This window comes from Helianthus annuus, chromosome 16 (assembly GCF_002127325.2).
Source record: "Helianthus annuus cultivar XRQ/B chromosome 16, HanXRQr2.0-SUNRISE, whole genome shotgun sequence".
NCBI classification, from domain to species: domain Eukaryota; kingdom Viridiplantae; phylum Streptophyta; class Magnoliopsida; order Asterales; family Asteraceae; genus Helianthus; species Helianthus annuus.
Genome location: NC_035448.2, coordinates 20,862,487 through 20,887,792, shown reverse-complemented (window position 1 = coordinate 20,887,792; position 25,306 = coordinate 20,862,487). Strand labels below are relative to the sequence as shown.

General features: G+C 38.1%; 1 protein-coding gene and 1 long non-coding RNA gene across 2 annotated transcripts; both read right to left on the bottom strand.

Moving 5' to 3' along the window:
• Positions 1-377: 377 nt before the first annotated feature.
• Positions 378-7,726, bottom strand: LOC118488476. The gene is made up of 2 exons (XR_004884980.1): positions 7,578-7,726; positions 378-880 (listed from the first exon to the last, which is right to left on the bottom strand). It is a non-coding gene; the product is annotated as an uncharacterized LOC118488476 (long non-coding RNA).
• A 2,015-nt stretch (positions 7,727-9,741) lies between these two features.
• On the bottom strand, positions 9,742-13,949 carry LOC110918506 (serine/threonine-protein kinase SRK2E). Its single transcript, XM_022162806.2, has 9 exons — positions 12,910-13,949; positions 12,571-12,645; positions 12,351-12,452; positions 12,206-12,259; positions 11,570-11,662; positions 11,359-11,451; positions 10,710-10,814; positions 10,382-10,480; positions 9,742-10,271 (listed from the first exon to the last, which is right to left on the bottom strand). The coding sequence occupies exons 1-9, from the start codon at positions 13,084-13,086 to the stop codon at positions 9,981-9,983; spliced, it is 1,089 nt and encodes a 362-aa protein (XP_022018498.1). The 5' UTR covers positions 13,087-13,949; the 3' UTR covers positions 9,742-9,980.
• Between the last annotated feature and the right edge of the window lie 11,357 nt (positions 13,950-25,306).

Sequence of the window (25,306 nt, the reverse complement as noted above, 5' to 3'; positions counted from 1 at the left end):
AACCATCCATCTAATGGATAAGTATCAATACCAACTACGTCTTTCCGATCAATGCATATGCGACAAAACATCAACTTTTTGAGTTGTGAACTTTAGATATAAAAAAAGAACTAAAGTGACTAAATGTTCAACAAAAGTATCAAAAGTTTTATTTCTTTAATCCACTTTTAAAAAAGTTGCATTAATAAATTACTATAGTTTAAGATTAGCTGGCAATTTGAGTAGGGTTCGACGTGACATGCTTGAGTTGTTGGGTTAGGTTAGGAATTAATGCTTACGTGTTTTTAATCGGTAGTAAATGTCAATCCGTTTACGCTTCATTTATCTGGGTAATATTACTGATATCTATAATTTATAATAAATATAAGATCAATATAAACTAGGAAAACATTTTTTTTGAACAACAACAATGGAACCTTTATTCATCAATCAAGTAACAACGACACATAGCAAGGCGCTATGAAGTCGCACTCACCACTCTAATGGCACATCATGCATGGTTTTGTTTTGGGCTCATTTCTCAATGCGAACAAGTTATTAGAGCATACACACACACACAGAGAGAGAGAGAGAGAGAGATTGGGAAACTGAGGAAACATATTCACCTAATGGCCCCAACCAAAAACACTGTTCCTTCACTCTTGCAATCACCGATCTGTGATTGTTCACCGAAACACACCGAACTAACACAGAGAGAGAGAGAGATGGGGAAACTGGGGAATTTAGGGACGACTCCTTCCAATATGGAAAGAGTTGCGCAAATATGGAGAATGTTGAAATGGTGCTAATGTGCATCTCTTGCTCCAACGAATAAGTCTTACAAATAGGGACACGCCTTACTCCAGTGAAGGATAGTATATCGCAACTCGCATCACACCACCTGACCACCATGTGTGATATGTTAGTCTATTTTTGTTTGATACTCGTACTGGGTTTGAAAACTTTCCCCTAAGTGAAATGTAAATGATATTTTTCAATAAGAATTATATTAATTTTTTTGCATTAACTCAATTAATCTATATCGTTTACATCACTTGTGTTTTGGGATAATTAAAACATTTAATAAACATAACATAGCTATCACAACCTACTCCTTATAACACTTTTTGAATTAAAATAAAGTTTATGTCTTTGTTGATCGATTTTCTATTAATCTCATTTGTTGCTTACATTTGCGACATGATAATATTATCCACGTCACGGTTGAAACGGCAACGATAGCCACTCAGCTAGGAATATTCCATTGTAGGTTCTTAATTTGCATTTTAACAATGATCAACCATGCTATTCATATGTATATGAATCAGTGCATATTCATTATTTTAAACGAAAAGATTATGTTTCTGGATACAAATCACGAAAAAATAATTTTTTAAGTATATTTGAGACATGATAATATTATCCAACATACAAATAATAATCATGTATACCCCACATTTTATCTTTAGTTAAGTTTGATTTTCGTTCATCAGATTTGTACATGTCTAACACTTGAGCGTCACGCCTAAACTCTTAACATCTCGTGGTAGGGGTGTTCAAAAAAATCCGAATTCGAAACCGAATCCGAAATATCCGAAAACCCGTATCCGAAATATTCGAATTTTCGGATATCCGAATTTTCGGATATCCGAAAATCGGATAATCCGAAAATTCGGATATCCGAATTTCGGATTCGGATTCGGATAGTGATTTTGAGAATTTTCGGATAATCGGATTATCCGAAAATATCCGAAAATTTAACTTTTATTTTTTTCGGATATCCGAATATCCGAAGTATCCGAAAAATATCCGAAGTATCCGAAAAATATCCGAAATATCCGAAATATCCGAAAAATATCCGAAGTATCCGAAAAATCCGAAAAATATCCGAAGTATCCGAAAAATATCCAAAATATCCGAAAAAATATCCAAAAAATATCCGAAATTTATATTCGGATATCCTAAAAATCTGGTTTCAAATATTAAAAAATAATAAAAAAATAAAAATTAAATAAAAAATTGGATATTCGGATATCCGATTAGATATCCGAACCCGAATCCGAAATTTCGGATATCCGAAATCGGATATCCGAAATTTCGGATTCGGGTTCGGATGTCAATATTTCACTATCCGAAATTTCGGATATCCGATTTTCGGATATCCGAAAACCGGATTATCCGATCTTGAACACCCCTATCTCGTGGTCAGGGGCGGATGTATTATGGAACAAGGGGTAGCCTCCGCTACCGCTTGGTCGGAAAATTTTTGACGTTTTTAGTGTAAATTTTGAAAAAATTTGACGTTTTTTCTATTTCGTTACCGCTTATTTATAAAACATTACCGCTTGGTCGAAATCCTAGATCCGCCACTGCTCATGGTTGTGTTGTTTCAAAAGTTTAACTCTTTACGTCTTTGACACCAACACCATTGTTTTTAGTTACTTCAACGTTTTTGTATATTATTAAAAAAATACAATAACCGACCCCACCTTTTATCTTTAGTTAAGTTTGGTTTTCATTCCTTTCCTCAATTTCTACCACTTGAGCGCCATGTCCAAACTCTTAACATCTCGTGGTTTGTCATTTCAAAAGTTTAACTCTTTTCGTCTTGACACAAACCCCATCGTTTTTAGTTATTTCCACATTTTTGTATCTTTCGAACTTCTGGTATTTACATTTAAATCCATATTTCTATTTTTATTTTTTAATTTGTTTGTTTTTAATATTTCATCACACTTACAATAATAAATTAAATAAAACATATCCGATGACCAAGTGGAGGTTATGGGTTCGAGTCTCGACTAAAGTAAAACTGTTCTGGATTGAGCTAGAGGTTTAATCAGGCCTTCGAGCGGTGAGTTTCTTCTGGAATGGTGGTGGGCCAGGTCACCAACATCATCTGCATTCGACGATGTGGGTAACCTTTTACCAGTAAGTTTACCTGGGTGATCGGACTTTAATTGGTCACTAAAATAAATATAAATTCATAGTAAAGGTTTTTTTTTTCCTCTTGAAAGGATAAGGCATCTAGTTTTGCCGTACGGCTTCCGGTTTTGCATCACATATTCAATCCAATAATTGAGATAATAAATTAATTTATAAACGGCCCTTCATGGGTTCCAAAAGCCATATTATGATATTATAGCCGCTTCGTTCATCATTTTGTCACACTATACACACACACAAATATATGTATATATATGTGTGCACATACAAGCTTATATATCAACGCAGTTAGCACACATATCTATACAATATCCAACACAGAAGTCAAGAAAACAGAAAATTAGTTAAAATGATTGAGAAACTGGGAATATGGATGAAGATACTCAAGTTAGGGTTTGAGTTTGTGATAGTGTTTTTAGGTGATTTAAAGCTTGCAGTTCAACAAAACAATCAGCATAGCCTGTCTTCAACTCCTCAAACACCCTTCATTGGTCTTCTTCCATGATAAGTTTTGTAATAGTTGTTTCATCTATTTTTTCAGTTGTGAGATAGGAGTATAGAACACTCATGTTTAATAGATTGTATATGTTCAATTCTCATAATAATATTTTTAACTTTTTTTATATAAGCATTATTCATTTTATTTCATATGGGTATTTGAGCTCAATGGTTTATTGACCCGAGCCAAGCTTGATATATGTCGTTTGGGCCATTTCGGTTCGCGGTTTGACCCATTGGTCTAGTCCGGTTTCAAAGAAAAAAATTACTGTAATTTACAGAGTAAAAACCAAACCCTAGGAGATTTAGAATTTAGAAACCTCTGATTTGGATATGCATCCAAGGATCATCTAGCTTATTTCTCGGCTATGAGGGCTATGGTTCGGTTTCAGAATAGTGGTTACGATTAACAACCGAATTTTCTGATTAATGGTTACAAAAATGATACCAATGATCTAAGTAACTCGTTACACTAAAACAAATCAGATTGTGACACACTCGGAAAGCTTTGAGAATTTTCGATGAATTGGTACCACTCGATATGTATCTTAAACTTTTTTTCTAAATACTCACATGGCATATAAGTTATAACATCTCCCCACACTTTATACTAGGTTTGTTTATGCAGTTTGGTTATAATTGAATTTTGTTTTACAAGAAAAAGTTGTTTATTTGTTTCAAATCTAAGAGTTTTTTTTTTTTTTTTTTTTCCTATTATATATGGATTTTAAGTACATTTTTAGAAATTAACATAGGGTATCCAATTTGTTTGAAACATGTGTCGGTCTCAGTTAAAATACACGTGACATCTTGTAATACCAACACCTCATTCACTTTAATAATTTCTTTATATTTTTTTTCTTTTCTCTCTTTTGACGTTTTCTTTTTCCAAAGTTACACTTAATAAAGTTTCTATTGAAAAACGTTCAAGTTCGTCAAACTCAAAATAATTTGAAAGAAATATGATGTATAGAATCTAATTATCAAGACTAAACCCCGTAAAAAACGTAATTACGAAATCAAATAAAAAAAATTAGATATGACTATTAAAAGAGACCAAATTCTAGATCATAATTGAAGGGGAAAGCGCATTCAAGGTACAAAGGTTGGCCCTAGGCCTAGACGCAAGATGTTTAAAAAGTGAGAGACTAAAATAAGCAAGACACATAACCTAAACATATTATGTTTTAGGTTTTGTTTAGGTTGGTTCCAAGGCCTTTTTTGATGTTCTAGACTAGTTTGGCTGGAATTTGTAAATTTTTGTTAGATTCTGGCTAGAGCTTTACCGGAGCTCCCGGATGAGCCTATAAGGTGCTTTCCTTGCGACACGCCTTGCCTAGGATCGCCTGAAGGGCTTTGACAACGTAAATCTAGATACATTATTATATATTGTTATTTTAATACATTTGTTGTAACCATACATTTTTTTCAAATAATAAAAAAATTCACCAATTATACAGGTTCGAGAAATTATAACTTCCCAAAGTAGTTCCTTAAAACAAGTATACTTACCTTAGGGTGAACCGGCGGGTGGGTGGAGTAGGGTGGTTGAGTGAATTTACCTTACGGTAACACCACTGCCAACACTTAGGTAAGTGTGGTGATTAAGTGTAAGCGGTGATGATTAAGGTGGTGTTTGTTTTTTTGGCCAGAAGCACTTCTGGCACTTATGTCTGCGTCGCGCAGACGCACGCAGACGTTTGAGGTCTGCAGCTCGTTTGTTTTCCGGAAGAGCTTCTCACCAAAAACGTCTGCCTCACCTCTTCCCCTAAATCGCGACGGCGGCGGTGAACGTGGTGGTCGTCTCGTTTTAGTTCAGGGTTGGGTTCGGGACGGTTTGGTTCGGTGATGATGATTGATGACGGTGGTGGCAGTGGGCTCAGGCGAAATCGACGGTGAAGGAGGTGGAAGTGAGATGGTGGTTGTGAGTGTTAGGTGGTGGTGGAGGTTGCGACGGGGGTGGTGGTTGTGACGGTGGACGGTGGATGGTGGTCGTCTGAGGTGGTGGTGGTGGTAAATCAGCAGAGAGAGAGACAGAAGTGTGGTGTGTGTTGTGTGTGTGTTTAGAAGAGGTTTTGTAGAGGTAAAAAAAATAAACCTGTTTTTCCTTGCAGACTGCAGACCTTTGGTCCACTTCTTCTCTTGCAGATGTCTGCAGATGTGGTCCGCAGATTGCAGACCTTTTCCTGCAGAAAAAACAAACACCACCTAAGTGTAAACGGTGAGTAGTTCCCAGAGAGGGAAGACGAGAGAGAGGGGATTAATAGTGGATCCTGCTCTCTTTCAACCAATTATAGTTTTTTCTTTTCTTTTTAAGAAATTTGAGTAAACCAGCCATTATGATTGAGTGTAAAATGAGAAGTGAATAGAGAAGTTGACCTGAAATATTTTGGTTGGCTGTGGTGGTGAGAGTTTATCCCTCCCCACAAGGTGACCAACCTTCTCAACCAAATCGTGTAGAAAAAACTATTAACACTCTGTTCTCGAGTCTCATTTAACAAGGAGAGGGGAAGGAAAATGAATTAAGAGAGAAAAGGAGGGAAAAGATGTGATTTTTTTTCGTGTTCCCGAGTTTAATGATTTGACAGGGGTAGGGGAAGGAAAATGAATTAAGAGAGAACAATTTTACCATTTTGATTCGTCGATGTTATTTATGGTTAAACAGTTTTCTTTTTGGTTTTTTCACATTTTGATTCGTCGATGACTTAAATGGACTTACGGACATTCTTCTAATATGTACAAAAGTCTGGTACTTGATTACTTGTGATCTATCATTCAAGGATTTCAAGGATATGGATAAAACAGAACCGTTTAGAAAACCCAAATCCCCAAAACTGAATGAGTATGATTAAACGCTACATCACAGTATTTGCTTTTTCGGATTTTCTAAAAAGATACAACTGGTGAAAGCTTATTCTCTACATGCTGTATCTATCGTTGACTTGTTATTTCATTCTCTTTGAGTCGTTGCTGCCTGATATACATATGAGAATGGTAGAAGCTTAGAGCTTAGAGCTTAGATTTTCTATTAGCTAAACATTATCTGTTTGCTATATGTATGCTAATTCAATAATTCATCCCTTTAAGGCATTGTTTATTAGCCACTTTTCGTTTCCTTGAAAGTTTCAGTTTCAACTGTAATCTGACTTCTTATATAAATCAAATGTGTTCCTTTTATCCAATCAAATGCATAATTATATGCACAAAACGATTGTAAATCAACTTAAACACAATTACACATGATACTAACTTATTTTGATATTCTGGTCGATGACTTTTCTGTTGGTGTGAGTTTATGCTCGAGCTCGGCTCGCGAGTAAAACCTAAAGCTCGAGTTCGGTTCGCTTCGGCTCGAACTATTTTGAGAACAACCTTAAACGAGCTAAAAAGCTCGGCTCGAGCTCACTTCAACATCGCTTAAACGAGCCAAAGCTCGGCTCGAGCTCGGCTCATCAATGTTATCATCATTATTAATATATTATATATAAAAAATTAAAATTTTGTTTGGGCTCGTTTAGGCTCGCGAGCCTAAACAAGCTTTGTATTTCAGGCTCGAGCTCGGGCTCGGGCTCGATAACAAAACGAGCTCTATTTCAGGCTCGAGCTCGGGCTCGGGCTCGTTAAGGCTCGACTTGTTCGAGCTTTTAACCGAGCCGATCACGAGTAGCTCTCGAGCCTCTGGGCTTGTTTACACCCCTAATAATTTTCATCAAAACCAACCGAACTAGACTATGAACAATCTTTAAAAGCACAACATACTACCAAGGTAAGATTGTTATAATTTGACAATTTTATTTTGACATCAAGAAAGACCAATAACTCAGTACTTGTAAGCTAGAGCAACACAAGATGTTCTAACTTCAAATAACTCATAATTTCTATAAAAAAAAACTAATGATTTTTCTACTGTATCTCACATTAGTGCAAATTAAATCTCCATTCTACTAACAGAAGGCTAAAACTCAGTTTAACATAACCTAAAACATCCGATTGTGCAAAAACAGTTAATCTAAACCCTAGACACGTGGCAAAATCGAATTCAATAAACTCAATTAGGTGAAAACTAACAGTTGAACAGCTTCGAGAAGAATCAAATAATCATGGTATTAATCTTACACGAATATCATACAGATTATTCTAAGGAGGGAGATCACCTGGAGATTCCACGCACCAGATTGATGTAACTGGAAGTGAAGAAGATGTTCGATTCCAGAAGTCAGAGAGTGAGAGAGGATGAAGAAGTTTGCGCCAAAATTGATCTATAATAACCGTACGTGAGATTTATTAGAATTGGAGGGTATTTTAGTAATTGACAGGGTTTTCTCTCCTAATCTCTCCAATTTGGGAGGATAAAAGATAGCTACAAAAATTGTTCCATTTGCCCTCCTTTCCCCTCCCTTTCCATCCTTAAAAAATCTCGAGAACATGGTTTTCTCCTATTTTCATCTCCTTTCTTTCCCCTCCCCTTATTAAATGAGACTCAGGAACAGAGTGTAAAAGTAAAAATGATTGCATAACAGCAACCAAATTCCCAAATAAAACATTTCAAAAACCCTCTACCAACATCTTAAGTTTCAATAGTTAAATAATGCCAATAAAAGAAAAAAGAAAAAAAAAACCCTTAATTTTTATAAAATAAAAAGATAACCCTATATTAATAGAATAAAAATAAATAGATAACAACACTACAAAAAAAACCCTATATTAATTTAATAAAAATAAATAGATAACAACACTAAAACTAAAAACAAGTCAAATACATAATAAAATGAAGCAATAAAACTGTTCATAAAACTATAGGGTGTGGAGGGGATTGGGTTGAGGGTATTACTCGACATGTGGTGGGCAGTGGGCTTCACTAGTCCAAATCCAAAAAAATGGGGTGTGGAGGGGGTGTGACCAGGCCGACGTTTGGGTGCCATGTGTAATTTTTTTAAGTTGCCAATTTATATATAAAACACAATTTATATTAATTTAAAAAAAATTACATAAAAGACAACTCTAAAAAATAAAATAAAAACCTACTTACTAAATCCTAAAAAATAAAAAAAAAACCCTACTTATTAAATCCTAAAAAAATAAAAAAAAATACAGAGTACGATAAATATTAAAGTAGTGAACCCACTTAAAATCCTTATTCTCATCGTGCCTGTACCTGATCTTCGTAATTTTAACTCGATCGTCGTGGGTCAAGTCGTCCGCAGGGACACGGTCGAAGCAAATTTTAAACTGATTCAACTTCGGTTTGAGCTCACACATTTGTGTTGACATGCGTTTAAGTTGTGACGCGTGTTGCCAACATGTTGTTGATATTGTTGAAACGCTCGACCCTAATACACGGTTTGACCGTGTTGTAGAGTACGTCAGGCATCGACAATCGATGTAACAAGTGCGATTTCTTCATCTTCGGTCCAATGCACCATTTTTGCCTTCGGTTTTTCTACTTTTTTTTGGGTATGGGTGTGGGTGAAGAATATGATATGGGGTGGGGTATTTATAGGTTGTAAAATGTAAGTTAAAAAAAAAAATTGGTTTGGGATGGCCGCTACCCCCAACGGCTACCTTCAACGGCCCCCAATGGCTACCTCCTAACGGCTACTTTGAACCAGCCAACCACAGCTCGCCATGTAAACCCCCTCCACCGCCCCAACCAACGCCCTACACCCCATAGTCAGAGTTTATATAATTAACCTTAGAAACAAATCCGCATTGGTCAAATGTGAGTAGGTTGTGCCGGCCTACCAGAGGCCGGCCTCAACGAAAGAAATCTGCCCACTATGGGCGCACGATTAAAAGTCCACAGGTGATTAAAAATTGCGAGACAAGAATGAAATTGAACTTTGTTGGAGAAAATTAGAAGCCAAACTTTAGATTGGACCCGGGTAGAGGTCTTAGCGCTTAACTGGTTGCATATGGGCTTTGGGCCGCTTGTATATGGGCTTTGGGCCACTTGGTTAATGGGCTTCCCTCCTCCAAACCCCCTAATCCCCTATCACTAGAGGTGGGCAAAATAACCGATTTGTTAACTAAAACCGTAACCAGTTAATAACCGGTAAACCAATAATCGGTTAGGGGCTAGAAAAAACCGACGGTTTGTAGCCAGTTATAGATATTTAGGATAGTAACCGATTTTTAACCGATATACCAGTTCAAGAAAAAAACCAAAAAAAAAGGAAATGAAAATAACTGGTTAATTAAACGAACCGGATAAAGTGAATAACTCAACCAGTTAAAGTGAAAATTTGAAAATAACCGTCAAATCCAATTAACTGAACCGGTTGATAACTAATTTAGAGTAACTTTAAAAGAAATATAAAGTTCACGATACAAGAAAAGATTGTTTAACAGAATATATATCAACAGTACATAAGGTTACACCCTATTTATTTATTACTTAACAAGTAACTACCCCCATAAAAACAAAGGGGGGCCACATTATACTAAAACCACAGGAACACCCATATATATCGTAAACATACAAATACAACATTCTTCTGTGTGGAAGGAACTATATGGAAAAGCAATACAACATCAAATTCACTTAAATTTCCAAATACTCACATCGCGTATACGATCTCCCCACTGCTATCAATATCCAGGTCACCATCACTCTCCAGATCCTCGTCCATGTCATCGTCGATGTCCAGACTACCAGTAAGATACTGGTTCAGGTTATTAGCGCCAGCTGGCGGGATAGTGGCTTCAGCAATTATCTGCATGATCTCATCGACACTTTGAGTGGGCTGATCCGGCCCGTCAAACTGGTCCATTGCGTTGTCTTTCATGAGTTCGGCTGGGAGGTTTTTTACAAACCATTCGTGGGTTTTAATCTCGTCCATCGTTATCCTCTGTTCAAGTTTAATATTATTATATATTATATTGAACTTTTCGTAATTAGTAAACTAAAATAATGGTGTTTGACTTTGACCAGAGTCAAAGTGTACTTGGTGTTTCATACCTTAGCTGGATCGGCAACGAAAATTCTGGAGATCAAATGGCGGCACTCGGGAGATATATGAACATAGGCTGGAATTGAGTACTGAACGTTAAGAATTCGCTGTAAAAAGTCAAACAAAGAGCCCGTTTAGTCAACTGAGATTACTCGTATGTTAAGCGGGTCGATTTGGGCCGGATCAATAAATTTAGCTAAAAAGGAACGGTAAAATGGGTTGGCCAAAATCCTAATATGAATTGGATTAGAGGTGAAATGTTAGTGAGTCAACCCACTCAGGCCCGACCTGGCCCGATCCGACCTGTTTTAACATGTTCTAGGAGATGAGTGTTACCTGTATGGTCTTGCGAAAATTCTTAGGCTCTTCAGGGTCCTCAAAAGGGTAAGCTCCCACAAGCATTACGTATAATGTCACACCACAAGACCACACATCTGCAATCTGATTTGATAAAACAATATTACTGATTGTCTTGTTTTGAGAAATGGCAACGGGACGGGTATTGGTAATTCCAGCGCATAACTGATTGTGAAACCATGTCCCATACCCGGTCCAATACCATACGGGTACCCAATTTCTAATTACCTGTCGGGTATTGGATATACCTGTCGGCTAAAAATTTCCTATCGGGATTCCCAAGTACATTTCTTATTATTCTAATTTCCATATGAAATTATAAACCAAGGAAGTTAAAAATATAAAAACTAGAAATTAGTGGATTAATAGATTACTCTAGTATTGTTCAAGTAAACAAGAGTGTGTATGTTTCGGGTAATCGGATCAGGTAGCCACAATAAAAGTTGTGAGATCGCGCTACATCATCCATTCTAGTTTTCTTCCAAAAGGACTTAAAATTAGTACAAGTATTTTGTTCTTCATATCAGATATTAAAGAATTAAAAACAGAGTTATTTCTGTTATACGTATTTGTTTGTTAGTCCTAAAGCAACCAAGTCACATTATGAATAAATAAGGTATGCAATTACCTTTCCATCATATTCTTTCTTAAGCAAGACTTCAGGAGCAATATACGCAGGCGTTCCAACAGTAGATTTCGGTTGTGAATGCAGCACAGACGACTAACCAAAACAACCAAAAATCCAGTTATTAGAACAAACACAACGTTTAAATCTTTATACAACATCGAACAATAGAATAATCCAATATGTTTTTCGATAAAAGCACCGAAAAATATACCTTGGAGTACCCAAAATCACAAATTTTGAGTCGCGGAGCTGGACTACCATCTAGAAGTGTGTTCTCCAGTTTTAAGTCACGGTGACATACTTGCTACGTTGTACAAAAGCATAAATTATTGTTCATCAGTCACAAGTTTATAAATACACAAACACACACACATGCAGGAAGATTTTTGAGTAAAATGCCATTTCGTCCCTGAGGTTTAATCAGACTTTCGTCCAAATGTTCGTTTTACCGCATCTGTATCAAAAAGGTTTGAAATCTTGCCATTTTCATCCGACTCATTAACCCCATCCAAAGCTTCCGTTAACTTTTTGTTAAAAGACCAAAATACCCTTGTTTTAAAATCTTTATTTATAAAATAAGAAAACCCAACCCACATCATCCCACCCTAGTTTTAAAATCTATATATAACAAATAGGTAAAAGGACGAAATTACCCCTGACATAACGTTAAAAAATGGATGGAGTTAAATGAGTCGCGGATGAAAATGGCAAGATTTCAAATCTTTTGGATCCAGATGCAAAAAAACAAACCTTTGGACGAAAGTCGAAAAGTGATCAAACCTCAGGGACGAAAATGGCATTTTACTCAAGATTTTTATATAAACAGAGCTAATTATTTAATTAATACCATATTATGGCAGTAGCTGACTCCTGAAATGAGCTGCTGGAAGAAGAAACGAGCCTGTAACGAGAAACGTTAATACTTTAACAAAAAAAACACAATGATAATAGTTGAAGTAAAGCAAAAATAAATAAATAAGATAAATAAAGACCTCGTCTTCTGGAAATCGGCCAGCATTACATATCCGCTCAAACAGCTCTCCACCAGACGCATATTCCATAACAATTGCCAGATGTGTTGGTGTTAAAATGACCTGTAAATAAAAATCGAAGTTTGTGATCCTATCGATGATTTTTTTTAGAAATGATTTTATACATACAACCACTTCATAAAAAAAAACATTATCATCGAGGATGATCATAGTGACAAACCTCTTTGAATCTGACAATATTGGGATGCCTCAGTGATCTGTGGTTTATAATTTCCCTTTGCACATTTTCATCTATCTGTCAAATTTACGGTTATGAAGTGAGAAACAGTTAGAAAGACGAGATAAACTAGTGTAAGATGAAACAATAAGCACAAATTTAATCATAAGCGTAAAAAACTTCACATATGTTCAAAAAAAAAAAAAAAAAAAAAACAGAAGTGGCTCTGTTTTAATCCTCCAATCACAAGATCATATGACTATCACATCTCACTAAATAAATCATACAAAAATGGCAACAAAAACAGAAGAAAAGACATAAATAAATAAATAAAAGACTAACCTTCTCACCTCGCTCGATATACTTAACAGCAACAAGCTCATTCGTCTGTTTATCCCTCATCAATCTCGCAATCCCAAAATTACCCGACCCAATATCTCTAACCAACTCATACCGATCACTATCGTGCATAATCGGCATATCCATACCCGGACCCACCGTAAGCGCAGCCCGATCCATCTAATTTCAATTCCCCAAAAACCCTAATATACCAAACCCTTCAAATCCCCAAATCCTATCACAATCATCCACGTAAACCCAGATAAAAAAAAATCCAATCTTTCTCAGTCTTTCCTTCTTAATTCATCAAATTCTACGTGGCAGAACACCGATCACACGGATTGGGGGCAAAAAAGTTGTATAGTTTTGGTGAACTCACAAAACCCGTGAAGCTTTTGTAACAATTTAGGGTTTTTTTTTTTTGGAATATAATAATGGGGATTGCTGAAATCTAGGTGGTGATGACGATAATGGATGAAAATAAATTAATAATAACAAATTGGGGAAAATAATGATAATAATATTAATAATAATGGTGGTGACTGACAGGTGCTGCAAGATTGTGAATAAATTAGCTTGTGTAGATACAGATGGATATAGATATAGAGATATGGGTGTGTAAAGATTGGTGAAGGGAGCTCGTGAAGACTGAAGATGACTGCTGTTTTTAGGTTCTCTCTCTTGTTTGTTTCTCTCTCTAGAGATTAGAGAAGCTATGTGTGTAGTTGATGAGTGAGGTGTGTGTAGTGTGTGTGTGTGTGTTTGAAGGGGACATAAATTTGTATTTTATTGGGTTGTATAGGGGGATTAGTGGGTGTGGAAGCCCCCAGAAACTATGATTATTACAAGTTAACAATCCTGTAATTAACAATTATTATTATATAGATTATAATAAGTATTAGGCTATAAGGGCAGGCGGGGTGGTCCGTTATGGCCACCCCATAACGAGTGATACCACCACGAACACTGCCGTCGTACCCACCATCACGCATGATTTTTGAAACGCGTTATTTCTTTCACGCGTTGAACTTTGATGTTGGTCCATGTTGGTCCGCCGCCTCCATGTTGTTTTGCAGAGATTTCATTTGTCGTTTATCTAATTGAATTATAGAACTTTGATGAAAAGTTCAAATTTAGCCCCTCAACTTTTGTTAGCTATTTTTAAATAGCTATTTTGTATCACTAGTGACCACCCCCACTACATTTCTATCACTAGTGATAGAATATTGGGTGATGACATGACATGAGTTGATTGGATATTGGGAGTTATAGAATTCTATCACTAGTGACCACCCTTCCTCCCCTAAGGAGTGGTGCATAGACGGCCACGTCACCCAAGTTGGAAGATGAATCAGCGAGGATGGAGCAGGGGAATGGAGGATGACCCGGAGTGGTGTTGGCCGTGTTGCCGTCCCACTTGGAGCTCCAACTTTGATGCCGCCCCTATGTCGGACACCCCTCCTTATAGCCTTAACAAAGTTAACGTATATTTACATGGTTGTAAGGTAAGACATGTAAGATTATGTTTGTTTAAGGATCAGCATGATGTGATGTTTTGTAAGTATTATCTTAGTTTGTGTAAAATAGATATTGAGTTAGGGGTGTATATTATTAGGTTATAACTGAATTAAACGAACATCGAATCAAAATCGAAAAACCGAACTGAATAAGGATTTGGTTTGTAATCGTAACCGAATTTATATTTTGTTTGATTATTCATTTAGTAATTATTTAATCTGGGTAATTTGGGTTAGCTGGATTAACCGATTTACCCAGCTAAATGTTATGTATGTAGCCCAGATCTATATTCTATGATCCATCACCCAAAATCTAAAAGAGTAATCACTAAGTTCGTGAATGTCTCTCTCTTATTGGATTTATGCCTTGAACGAGTTTTGTATTGTTATGATTAATTTCCTCATAATCGGTTAATTTGGTTATAATCGGTTAATTCGGTTTTTAACCAAAAGCATAACCAAATTCATATTCGGTTCGGTTAGTTACTTCTTCAAATCGGTTCGGTTCAATTTTTGGTTATGACCAAAAAATAAATTAATTGTTACCGAACCGATGAACACCCCTGTTTCAGGTATTCTACTCATATTTGTATATCATTTTTAAAATGTTATTTAGATGTACAATATTCTAGCCACGGTTAAGTTTTTTTCTCTTTACGTATGATGAGCGGTTGATATCAATAGCAACTTGTGATTATTGGTCTAAGAGCTTAGCAAAAACCAGTTGTTGGTCAAATGCTACTACAGGCATGGTTGTAAAACAAGGTTTCCATGGCCGAGTACTCCCCGAATAGTCGCTACAAGGCAGACTGCCGAGGCGACTTTCTTTGACTCCGCCTAATTACTCGAAGTCGATCAAATGCGGTCAACCTCGGCCATAATTGGATCTAGTAGGTCAACTCGGGCCTAGTTTGACTTAAATAATAATATAACATAATTTCTATGCCTATCATATTAAAGAATGAATATCATTTTCACATATTTTGTTACAAATATTAGTAAATTTGTGTTATTTGACATATATTTAATCTCCAAAAAGTAATTTCTTTATAATTTAACATGTCCGAGTACTTCCCGAGTACTCTCCGCGTAGACCGAGTACTCTCAACTCCCCGGTCGACCGACTAGGGAGCGCCTAGCGACTTTTGCAACCATGACTACAGGTGGTGTGAGTTACTATTGTTGGTCAAATACATCGTTCTACACTGGATTTACAGGACTATCTCTACCGACCTGCTTCACACTATACTCAAACCTGACACCAATGCTTATGATGCATGGTCTGCCCTCGCCAATCTTTTTCAGGACAACAAGGCTACCCGAACAATTGATCTTAACAACAAATTTGCTATAACAAGACTTGATCAGTTCCCCACTATGTCTGCTTATTGTCAAGCAATGAAGGTTATCTATGACCGGCTGCAGAATGTCGGTTCTCCAATCACAGACGAGCAGCTTGTTCTCCAACTTCTCACGGGTCTCACTGAGCAGTATGAAGGTATCGCTATGATTATTCAACAAACTAAACCATTACCAGATTTTTATGATGCTAGATCTCGTTTGTGCATGGCCGAAACAAGGAAAATTAATCAGGCCAAACTTGCTGCCCAAGTGGCTGGTACCGCTTTAACTTGCACTGCTGATCAAAATCCTACCAGCAACTCGTGTGAAGAACAACAGACCGACAACACTGAGCGAGGAAAGGGATGTGGGCGAGGTCGGGGCAGGGGCCGCGGCCGCGGATCCTCCACTCGTGGTCACGGTTCTACACCACCACAGCATACTCAAAATTTCCTCCATGGCCCAACCAGTTTAATCACTGGGCCGGCCCAACCACATGTTATGCTCCATCCCCTTGGCACGCATGGAACTCCAGCCCTCCGTGCCCGTATCCATCTGTATCTCGGCCCAATAGTTCTGGCCCGGGTCTACTAGGCCCACGACCTGCTCAGTCCTATGCTGCAAGCTATGCTCCAACAGACATAGATCAGGCGCTTTATGCGATGTCTCTCAATCCTCCGGATCACAATTGGACCATGGATACCGACACCTCAGGTCATATGACTCCTAACTCTACTCTCACGTCTAATTTTAATTATGGCATTATTCGAAATATAATTGTCGGCAATGGCAAAACCATTCCCGTTTATGGACAAGGCGACCTAACATTACCTCCCCCCTCCCACCTTTTAAATTAAATCAAGTTCTTTATGCCCCTTCTCTAATTAAAAACTTATTATCCGTTCGTCGCTTTACTACTGATAATAAACTTTCTATTGAGTTTGACCCTAATGGTTTTTTGGTGAAGGATCTCAAGACCCGGACCCCTATCCTACGATGCAATAGCTCCGGGGACCTCTACACCTTCGATCCTACACAAGTTTCCAAGATCACTTCTCCTACAGCCCTTACTACTCTCACTCAAGACACCTGGCACTAGCGCCTCGGACACCCCTGACCCAATTTATTGCATTCTCTTAAAAATTCTAGTTTTATTAATGTTGGTACTTTGAAACCTAAAGTGTAACACCCCGTGTTACCGAAAGTCAAAGTCAAAGTCAAGATTGACTCCTTTGACTGTAACTAGTCTATTGTTTATGATTTCGTTAGTTGTATTATGTGGAGTAAGTGTTATTAATCAAAGTAATCGAATGTTCAATCGATGCGAAACGCTAAACGACTGCAGATAGTAGGAAGTAACATTGCGATAAAGTCAATTAATCAATAATCAAGCTAATTAAATCATTATCGAACTCGAAACTCAGATTATGAAACTTTGGTGTTATTATACGTGTGTGTGTGCCTTATGTATTACTTGTGCATGTTTACTTTATGTTATGTGTGGTAATCAATCGAAACACGAATCGAAACTCGAAACTCAGTCGAACTCAATCGAAATCGAAGTATGAAAATTGGTGGCGAAAAGACAGCGCGAGACATAGATGATTGTATGTTAGATATAGTGGTTGGGATTAAAAGTAATTTGAATAGGAAACTCTATCGTATTCTCATCAATCGCAATCAAAATCGAAATATTAAAAATCGTCGCACCGAACGCTCAAATCAGGCAGCTGAACGATCAGGCTCTCAGCTGATCGAACAACCCAGCTGATCAGACTGCTGTCCGATCGGACAGGCTGTCCGATCGGGATGCCTGGCCGATCGGCTAGCCCTTTCCTCTTTTGGAAGCCTATAAATACCCCTGTCATTGTCATCTTTACCACTTTTGGAAAGCTCTGACCGACCAGCTCGTGCTCCCCATCTTTTCTCAGATTCCTTCCGATTCCGGTAAGATTTCATCCTAAATCTTGTACTTTCTTGATCTATACACACTCCTACACCTTTCTATCTTTCGAATCTTGATTTCTAACCGTGAAATCATCAAGATTCAAGTGTTCAAGGATGATGTCATCATGGTGTTCTTGAAGAACTTCATGTTTTGGCTTCAATCCACCAAGAATCACTTGGATGTAGCCGATTTCCACATAAACAAGCAAAGATCTTTCATAGATCTGAACATTTCTCGGTGAAAAGGATTGAAAGATGGTTTTTTCATCTTTCTTTCAACTCTTTTACACTCAATGCCTTCAAACCGATAGGAACGGAGCTTGTGCCGACTTGCTAAACATTTCGGTGGTTGCACGACTCAAGATCCGGATTCTATCCACGAGGTTCACCGACTTCGGGTAAAACGTTAAACTCCGTTCCGAATAGTTCACCGGCCGGATTTGGGTGATTCCTGTCCATGCAGGAGAGACAAGTAAGAACGAGGGTTCTATGGTTCAACTCGTTGTCAAAGTACCTCGATATAACGTCAAACAATCAAAACAGCCAAGTGTTAGACGAACAGGCCGACCAGGTCAGGAAGCTGACCGATCGGGCTGACTGTCCGAACGGACAAGCCAGCCGATCGGACAAGCCAGCCGATCGACCAGGCCAGCAGATCGACTCGCACATGGCCCCACACATTGACAATTTCATGAAGCCTAGTATTGAATGAAATGTTGTTCGATCGGACTACGGTCTGATTTGAATTACTCTTCGGATCATGAGATACTATGCTTCAACACTTAACCGATTTTCAACATGTTCAACGCATTGGAGTGCCACCCGATCGGTCGAGCCGTCCTACTGGGTGACACCCTGATAAGAACTTGTTGCTGAAGTACCTAACCGATCGGTTAAGCCGACTGATCAAACGGTCCGTTCGATCGCCTGAAAGGTAAGGATACTTCAATGTTTTCAAATGCTACAACGAAAACTTCAAAAGTCAAACCATCATACACAAACACATCCTTCTCAAAGTAAGAAACAATCCACTCGAACAGTCCATCCGATCGGCCTACCGACCGACCAGACAGACTGTCCGAACGGACTGGTTAACCGAACGATCAAGCCGTCCGATCGGACCTACCGTCCGATCGACCAGGCTGTCCGACCCTCCAACAATTGTTTCTATTTTACGCATTACTCATCGTTATGCTATCGAAATATTCAGGCTAACCCTACTCTCAAGTGCTCCCTTCAATCCATTAATCACTGTGAGTATACTCGACCCCTTTTTGCTTTTACCACTTTTGGGTGTTACATACGTTACGTATTCTAAATCACAATCGAGCACACTAATCATTTTCTTTAAACGCTAACCGTTACCGCATGTATAACGTGACTAAATGAATGCTTGTTGTTATGTTTACACGTGGAATGCTGTCTACCTGCCTTAACGACGATAATACTATAGTTTGGACTCAGCACCCGTTCACACCGGGGTTGTTAAGGACAATTACTTGCATGGATTACGGTGGTAATCATGTATTGCGAACTGCCTCGGGCAGTCAACCCCTAGTCATTGGTATCAATAGATCCATGTCGATAATTAACATGCTTCGTTTTCCTCTGTGTACATGCTGGTTATGCGTAAACTATTTCGAACTCTATTATGCTATTATCAAACTTGTATGCTCACCTTTACATTATATGTATTGACTTTATTTTAACGTATGTGGCAGGTGTTTAAGATGCTTATTTGCTAGGAAGGCGAAGCTAGAATAAAAGTCTAGAGTATAGTTGTCTGTAGATCTTGCAGCTTAAGTCTCTAGACATAGATAAACAATTTTTATATTTAAATCTGAGTTGTCGAAACAGAATATTTGACTAGATGTTATTTGTAATAATTTGTTTGCCATTTGAGGTACGGTATGGGACGTATTATATAAATTGAATGGTAATGATAGTTGTTATGGAAACTTCTGGACAATCTGTTTCGCTCAGTGCCATGCCCCGATGATTCCGCCATCGGTTGGGGTGTGACAGATTGGTATCAGAGCCATAACTATAGGGAATTAGGCTAGACTCGACCTAGTCCGGGTCGAAGTCTTAGAGACCTAGACTATAGTTAGGAACCAACAGACCGAGCTTATGTGCTATATCCTGTCATTTCTCGCTTACTCTACACTATCACTGCACTCGAATTTTCAAGAAAAGGCGAGTGATTAAGTCAGGATTAGGTGTGAAAACCGCAAACTCTCGACTAAATTGCTTGGTCAATATTGTTTCATCAATGACTTCTTGATATTTTTCAATAACGAATGCTTGTTTAACGAGGAGAATTATACCAAATCAGGAGTGAAATCCATATTTTGATGAATAATCTCCTCAACTTTACTAGAACAAGGAAGAAGTTGCTAAGCTAGGGGTGAAACCCTAACCTTGACGACTTGTTCCGAATTTTATTTATCTCACCAAAGCCTCGACGGACTCCAACGACCTGAACTCACGAGTATGACCTAGGGAATACGTGCTGAATGCCCAAGAATCGAGGCGGAAACACAATCCCGAAAGTCGAAATGTGACGACAAGTCTATTGAGAATAGTCGAATAACTTTGGGTAGTCGATGTCTAATAGCCGCAGACAATCTACTTCTCGATTTTTATGTGTTTCGATTCTGAGCCCGCAACTGCTGACTCTGATAATTCGTCGATTTTTATGCGTTATGTGTAAATTTATCTGTTTATGTGTTTAAATTTTTGAAGAATTATTCGATTTTGCTATCATTTCGATCGACACACACGACCCGCATTGCTCTCCTATCTCAAGACGATAACAAGTCGCTGCAAATCTAGGCGATATTATGCTATGATATACGCTTATACTATACTCGATATATTATACGACTGCACTATGCTACTCGATATGCTATACACGACCGATATATATATATATGAACGTCACACGAACTTTGAATGATAGGTTTCTGTATTCCGACTGCCTCTGTGATTAAATACATACGTGTTTTCAGTGTTACTGTGCTTCTGTGCCCTACATGCTTATGTGCTTCTGTGACTACGTGAATCTTTGATTATGTGCTTATGTGTTTATGCGATACGTATTTCGACGTGTTCCTGAGCTGTAGTAAGTAGTAGACGTGTAAGGTGAGATTCGATTTTGATGTGTCTGAGACCTACGACAATGTCTGTTGCAGACCATGTCGTCATCCGGACACCGAACCCCACTTACCCGCCAAGAGAAGAGAGACAGGCGTCTTGCTGCTATCATCGCCAAGCAAGTAGCAAAAGCTGTGAGCGATGTCTATGAAAACGTCAGCAAATCTTTCGAGGAGTCGAGAACTGAAGCTCCCAAAGACGCTACCATTTCACACCCCGATATTTCCACGTTTCACCGATGGGCCCGGTGTGGGGATTATCGTGACGTAGTTGATAACATTACAGTCAAACAACACAATATTTAAATGCACAGCGGAAGCAAAAGATAGTGATATTTCAACTTTAATAAATTGTAATATCAAGTATCACAACAGTTGAAAGTAATCCACAGGGGGATCAAAATAAATAGGAAACATTGTTCAACAGTTTTGACATCCAAGCTTGCAAGACTTATTGTGGACGCTAGGAGAAAGCCAGCCTAGTTCGCGTAGTACCTGCACTTAACCTTTTTGAGAAAATACGTCAGTTTACACGGGTAAATACATTGAACCGACTCATTTTGAAAAGTTTAATAAAATTGATTTGAATACACGTGGCACAAACTTTTATAACTTGGGATAATTATTTGTATATAATCTTGTAAAAGAATTACATGTTCCTTGTGCGTTCAGTAGCCCGATCTGTAGATCGGGTTAAAGATCAATAGACACACCACACTATTTATTTTTGGCACTGACGGGTGTACGCCTACACCCCGTGCTTAGGTCGTGGCCATTTCGTAAAATGATGCCAGGGATATCCGGGACATGGTCATTAACCCCCCAAAGGCTTTAAGCAAACAAAACATTTCAAAATGGAGCATATCAATGATTTAACCTCTAATCGATTAAAGATTCAATGTCCGACCAAGCGGTATTTTATATACCATACCCCAAGCCCGTATAGGGAAGATAAGTTAAAAGTATTTACCTTTGCAAAGTATTAATCACAATAAGCAAGTGCGTGTAGCTTTTACCGGGTCTCCTATCCAGGAACGAAGGTTCATAATAACCTATTAGAATCCTAACGGGTCTTTAATTAAGCCTAAACTTAGACCGGTTAGTTTTAACGAAAGATACGGTCCGAACGCAAGATTAGGCGAAGACCGGAATAGAATGTGTTTTAGTCCCAACAAGTTTAAAGACTTGTATAATATGGGTGAACTAAACACCTTCTGGATTTGAGATAAAAACGACAAGGTTTGACCCGTTTCGGCTAATTTATGCAAACTAGTTACATAAACCGAACCGAACGCTTAATTAGCGTAACAGGTAACCGTAAGAGTTCTATGCAGGTTTCCTAAGTCAATATGCTTTAAAAATGTTGTGATATCAGTAGGATATCTTCCATTATGCCCAAAACGAGTTTAATCTCAATTTAAGCCCCGTAGGGGTATTTTGGTCATTTTAAAAGATTATAAAAGAGATTAAATAAAATTCTGAGATTCGGGTCCAAATACATCAGTAAAATAACTTATTTTAATAGGTCTTATCAGTTGGTAATAAGTCTTATATTGACAGAATGGTTTTAAACCCATACTAGGTGGTTAATACGCGTAAAAAGCCATTTTAAGCGATTTTCGGGTTGTACCGGAAATCTGAGTTTTCTGTTCAGATTATAGAGTTCAAAATACTTCATTTATTATATAAAATCAGTAGCAATTGGATTTGTGTCAAAATATTATGTAGAACTCGTTTTATGGTCAAAAAGGGCGTTATGGTCAACATTGAGCAATTAACGGAAACGTGCAAATGAAATGGACAATCAACGAACCAATCACAGAGGGTTAAACCATTATGTAACTTGGCCCTAAGGAAGCTCTAAGGCATATCTAAATCATACTAAATCGGGTCAGAACTGAAGTCAAAGCAAAAGTCAAAGTTTTGCAACTTTCGGTTCCGAACCGGGTCTAAACAGAAAAGTTGTCAGGTCAAACAAGCCTAGACCAGTTCTTATACTTATTAGCATGTTATAACATGTTAATTCGAAAATCATGCTTCTGTTGACTTTTTAATACAAACTTTGACCCGACATTTGATCTAGTTAGAGCGGGAATCAGAGGGTGCCCTTTTAAGGGTTTAAAACCCATATGAGTACCAACTTATAACTACCTTTGATTCAACTAAACACTGAACCAAAAATGATTAATCGCTAAGTCAAACGTTAATTACGACGGTTTGACTTCTAAGCTAATAACTAAGTAAAACTCAATTAGGAAAGGTTAAGCATGCTTACCAAGGTCCAATGCACGACTAGGGATGCTTAGAGAATGGCCTTGAGCTCCAGAAATGATCAGAAGTTGAGTTGGGAGTGAATGATCAAAGTTGCAACAATGAGGCATTTATATAGTGCCTTTGATCCATTATGATCATGACAAGTAAGCCTAGCATTGATCTCAGATCATTTACAAGTGTTCCTAGTGCCTAGGAACTGTTAGGGGTCGCCCATGAGAGTGAAAATATCTCCTTAAGTCGGTTAAAACGTTTATAACAGCCAACTGCCAACTTTCTGTCGCTGGGCACTCCTTACGGACCGTAAGGCAGGACCTTTACGGTCCGTAAGCCTTTACCAGAAGGTAAAAAAATTTAACCTTCCTAGCTTTGAAAGGGCAACTTATGTAATATGATTTTGAGCCAGGAATTGTCAGTATGAGACTTTTAACCCATGCCTGATCAGTTGTGTCTACCCTATCATATAGAATTATTGGTTTGAACAATAATGGAATTTATAAACGAATGTTTATCGTGCATTATTTCATAGGATCCCATTCTTGCAATTAGGAATCCATTATCGTTAGTAATCACCGAATTTAAAGGTATACTAGATGTTTATTATTCATTTTAGGGTCTTGGGATTTATAATGAAGTCGTTCAGAGGTATAAATTAACATGTCGACATGTTCAAAAATCATGCCATACATCTTTAACTAAATCCGGGTTTATAATGCTTTTGTATAAATTAACGTGTCGTTTATATATTGAACACAAATTTTCGAGGTGTTACATCCTCACCCCCTTAAAAGAAATCTCGACCTCGAGATTTACTGAAACAAATGAGGGTATTTCTCTTTCATTGTGGATTCTACCTCCCACGTATACTCGGGACCTCTACAGGCATCCCATTTCACTTTTACAATCGGCACATGCTTCCTTCGAAGTTTCTTAATCTGTCGATCCTCGATTGACACAGGTTTCTACACAAACTTAAAGCTCTCTTCTATGTGCACATCTGTATGTGGTATTACTAGTGATTCATTAGCGAAACACTTCTTCAGATTGCAGATGTGGAATACATTGTGAATACCACTGAGCTCTTCAGGTAAGTTTAACTTATAAGCAACTGATCCGACACATTCGATGACCTCGAATGGTCCTATGTATCTCGGGCTTAACTTACCTTTCTTAACAAATCGCATCACTCCCTTCCAGGGTGATACTTTAAGCAACACTTTATATCCTACCTCAAATTTCAGAGGTTTACGCTTTAAGTCCGCGTAGCTTTTCTGCCTATCCCTGGCAGCTTTCAGGCGTTCGCGAATCTGGACAATATTGTCCGTCGTTTCAAAGACTATTTCCGGTCCTGACAGTTGGACATCTCCAACTTCCGCCCAACAAACGGGCGTTCTGCACTTCCTACCGTACAAGGCCTCGAAAGGCGCAGCCTTGATGCTGGTATGATAGCTATTGTTGTACTAGAACTCGATTAATGGCAAGTGGTTATCCCAACCACCACCTAAGTCAATCACACATGCACGAAGCATGTCTTCCAAAGTTTGGATTGTGCGCTTACTCTGCCCGTCCGTCTGAGGATGGTAAACCGTACTGAAATTTAAGCGCGTGCCCAAAGATTGTTGGAAACTTTTCCAAAAATGAGACGTGTATCTAGTATCTCTGTCAGAGATAATAGACACAGGTACGCCATGTAGAGATACAATCTTATCTACGTACAATTGGGCTAACATGTCGGAGCTATAGGTCTCCTTAATGGGTAGGAAATGTGCTGACTTAGTCAACCTATCAACTATCACCCATATCGTATCATTTCCTTTCCTTGTCTTTGGCAACTTGGTGATGAAATCCATCGTCACCATTTCCCACTTCCATGTGGGAAGTTCAGGCTGTTGTAACAAACCTGACGGCTTCTGATGTTCAGCCTTGACTTGCGCACATGTCAAACATTTAGCTATATAGGTAGCTATAGACTTCTTCAAGCCTATCCACCAAAAGTTTGCCTTCAAATCATGGTACATCTTGTCAGCTCCAGGATGAACGGAGTATTTGGAACTGTGGGCTTCCTGGAGGATAACATCTCGAAGTCCTCCTTAAACTGGAACCCATATTCGTCCATTTAACCTTAGAATTCCGTCCTTGCCATAGGATAACTGTTCTTCGGTTACTCCC

Coding starts and splice junctions, on each gene's coding strand:
- LOC110918506 (XM_022162806.2), bottom strand. CDS start 13,086: ATGGATCGGGCTGCGCTTACGGTGGGTCCGGGTATGGATATGCCGATT. Junction 10,481..10,709: donor ATTTTCGCAAGACCATACAG/GTAACACTCATC, acceptor GACTTTTTACAG/CGAATTCTTAACGTTCAGTA. Junction 10,272..10,381: donor TCGTTGCCGATCCAGCTAAG/GTATGAAACACC, acceptor AAACTTGAACAG/AGGATAACGATGGACGAGAT.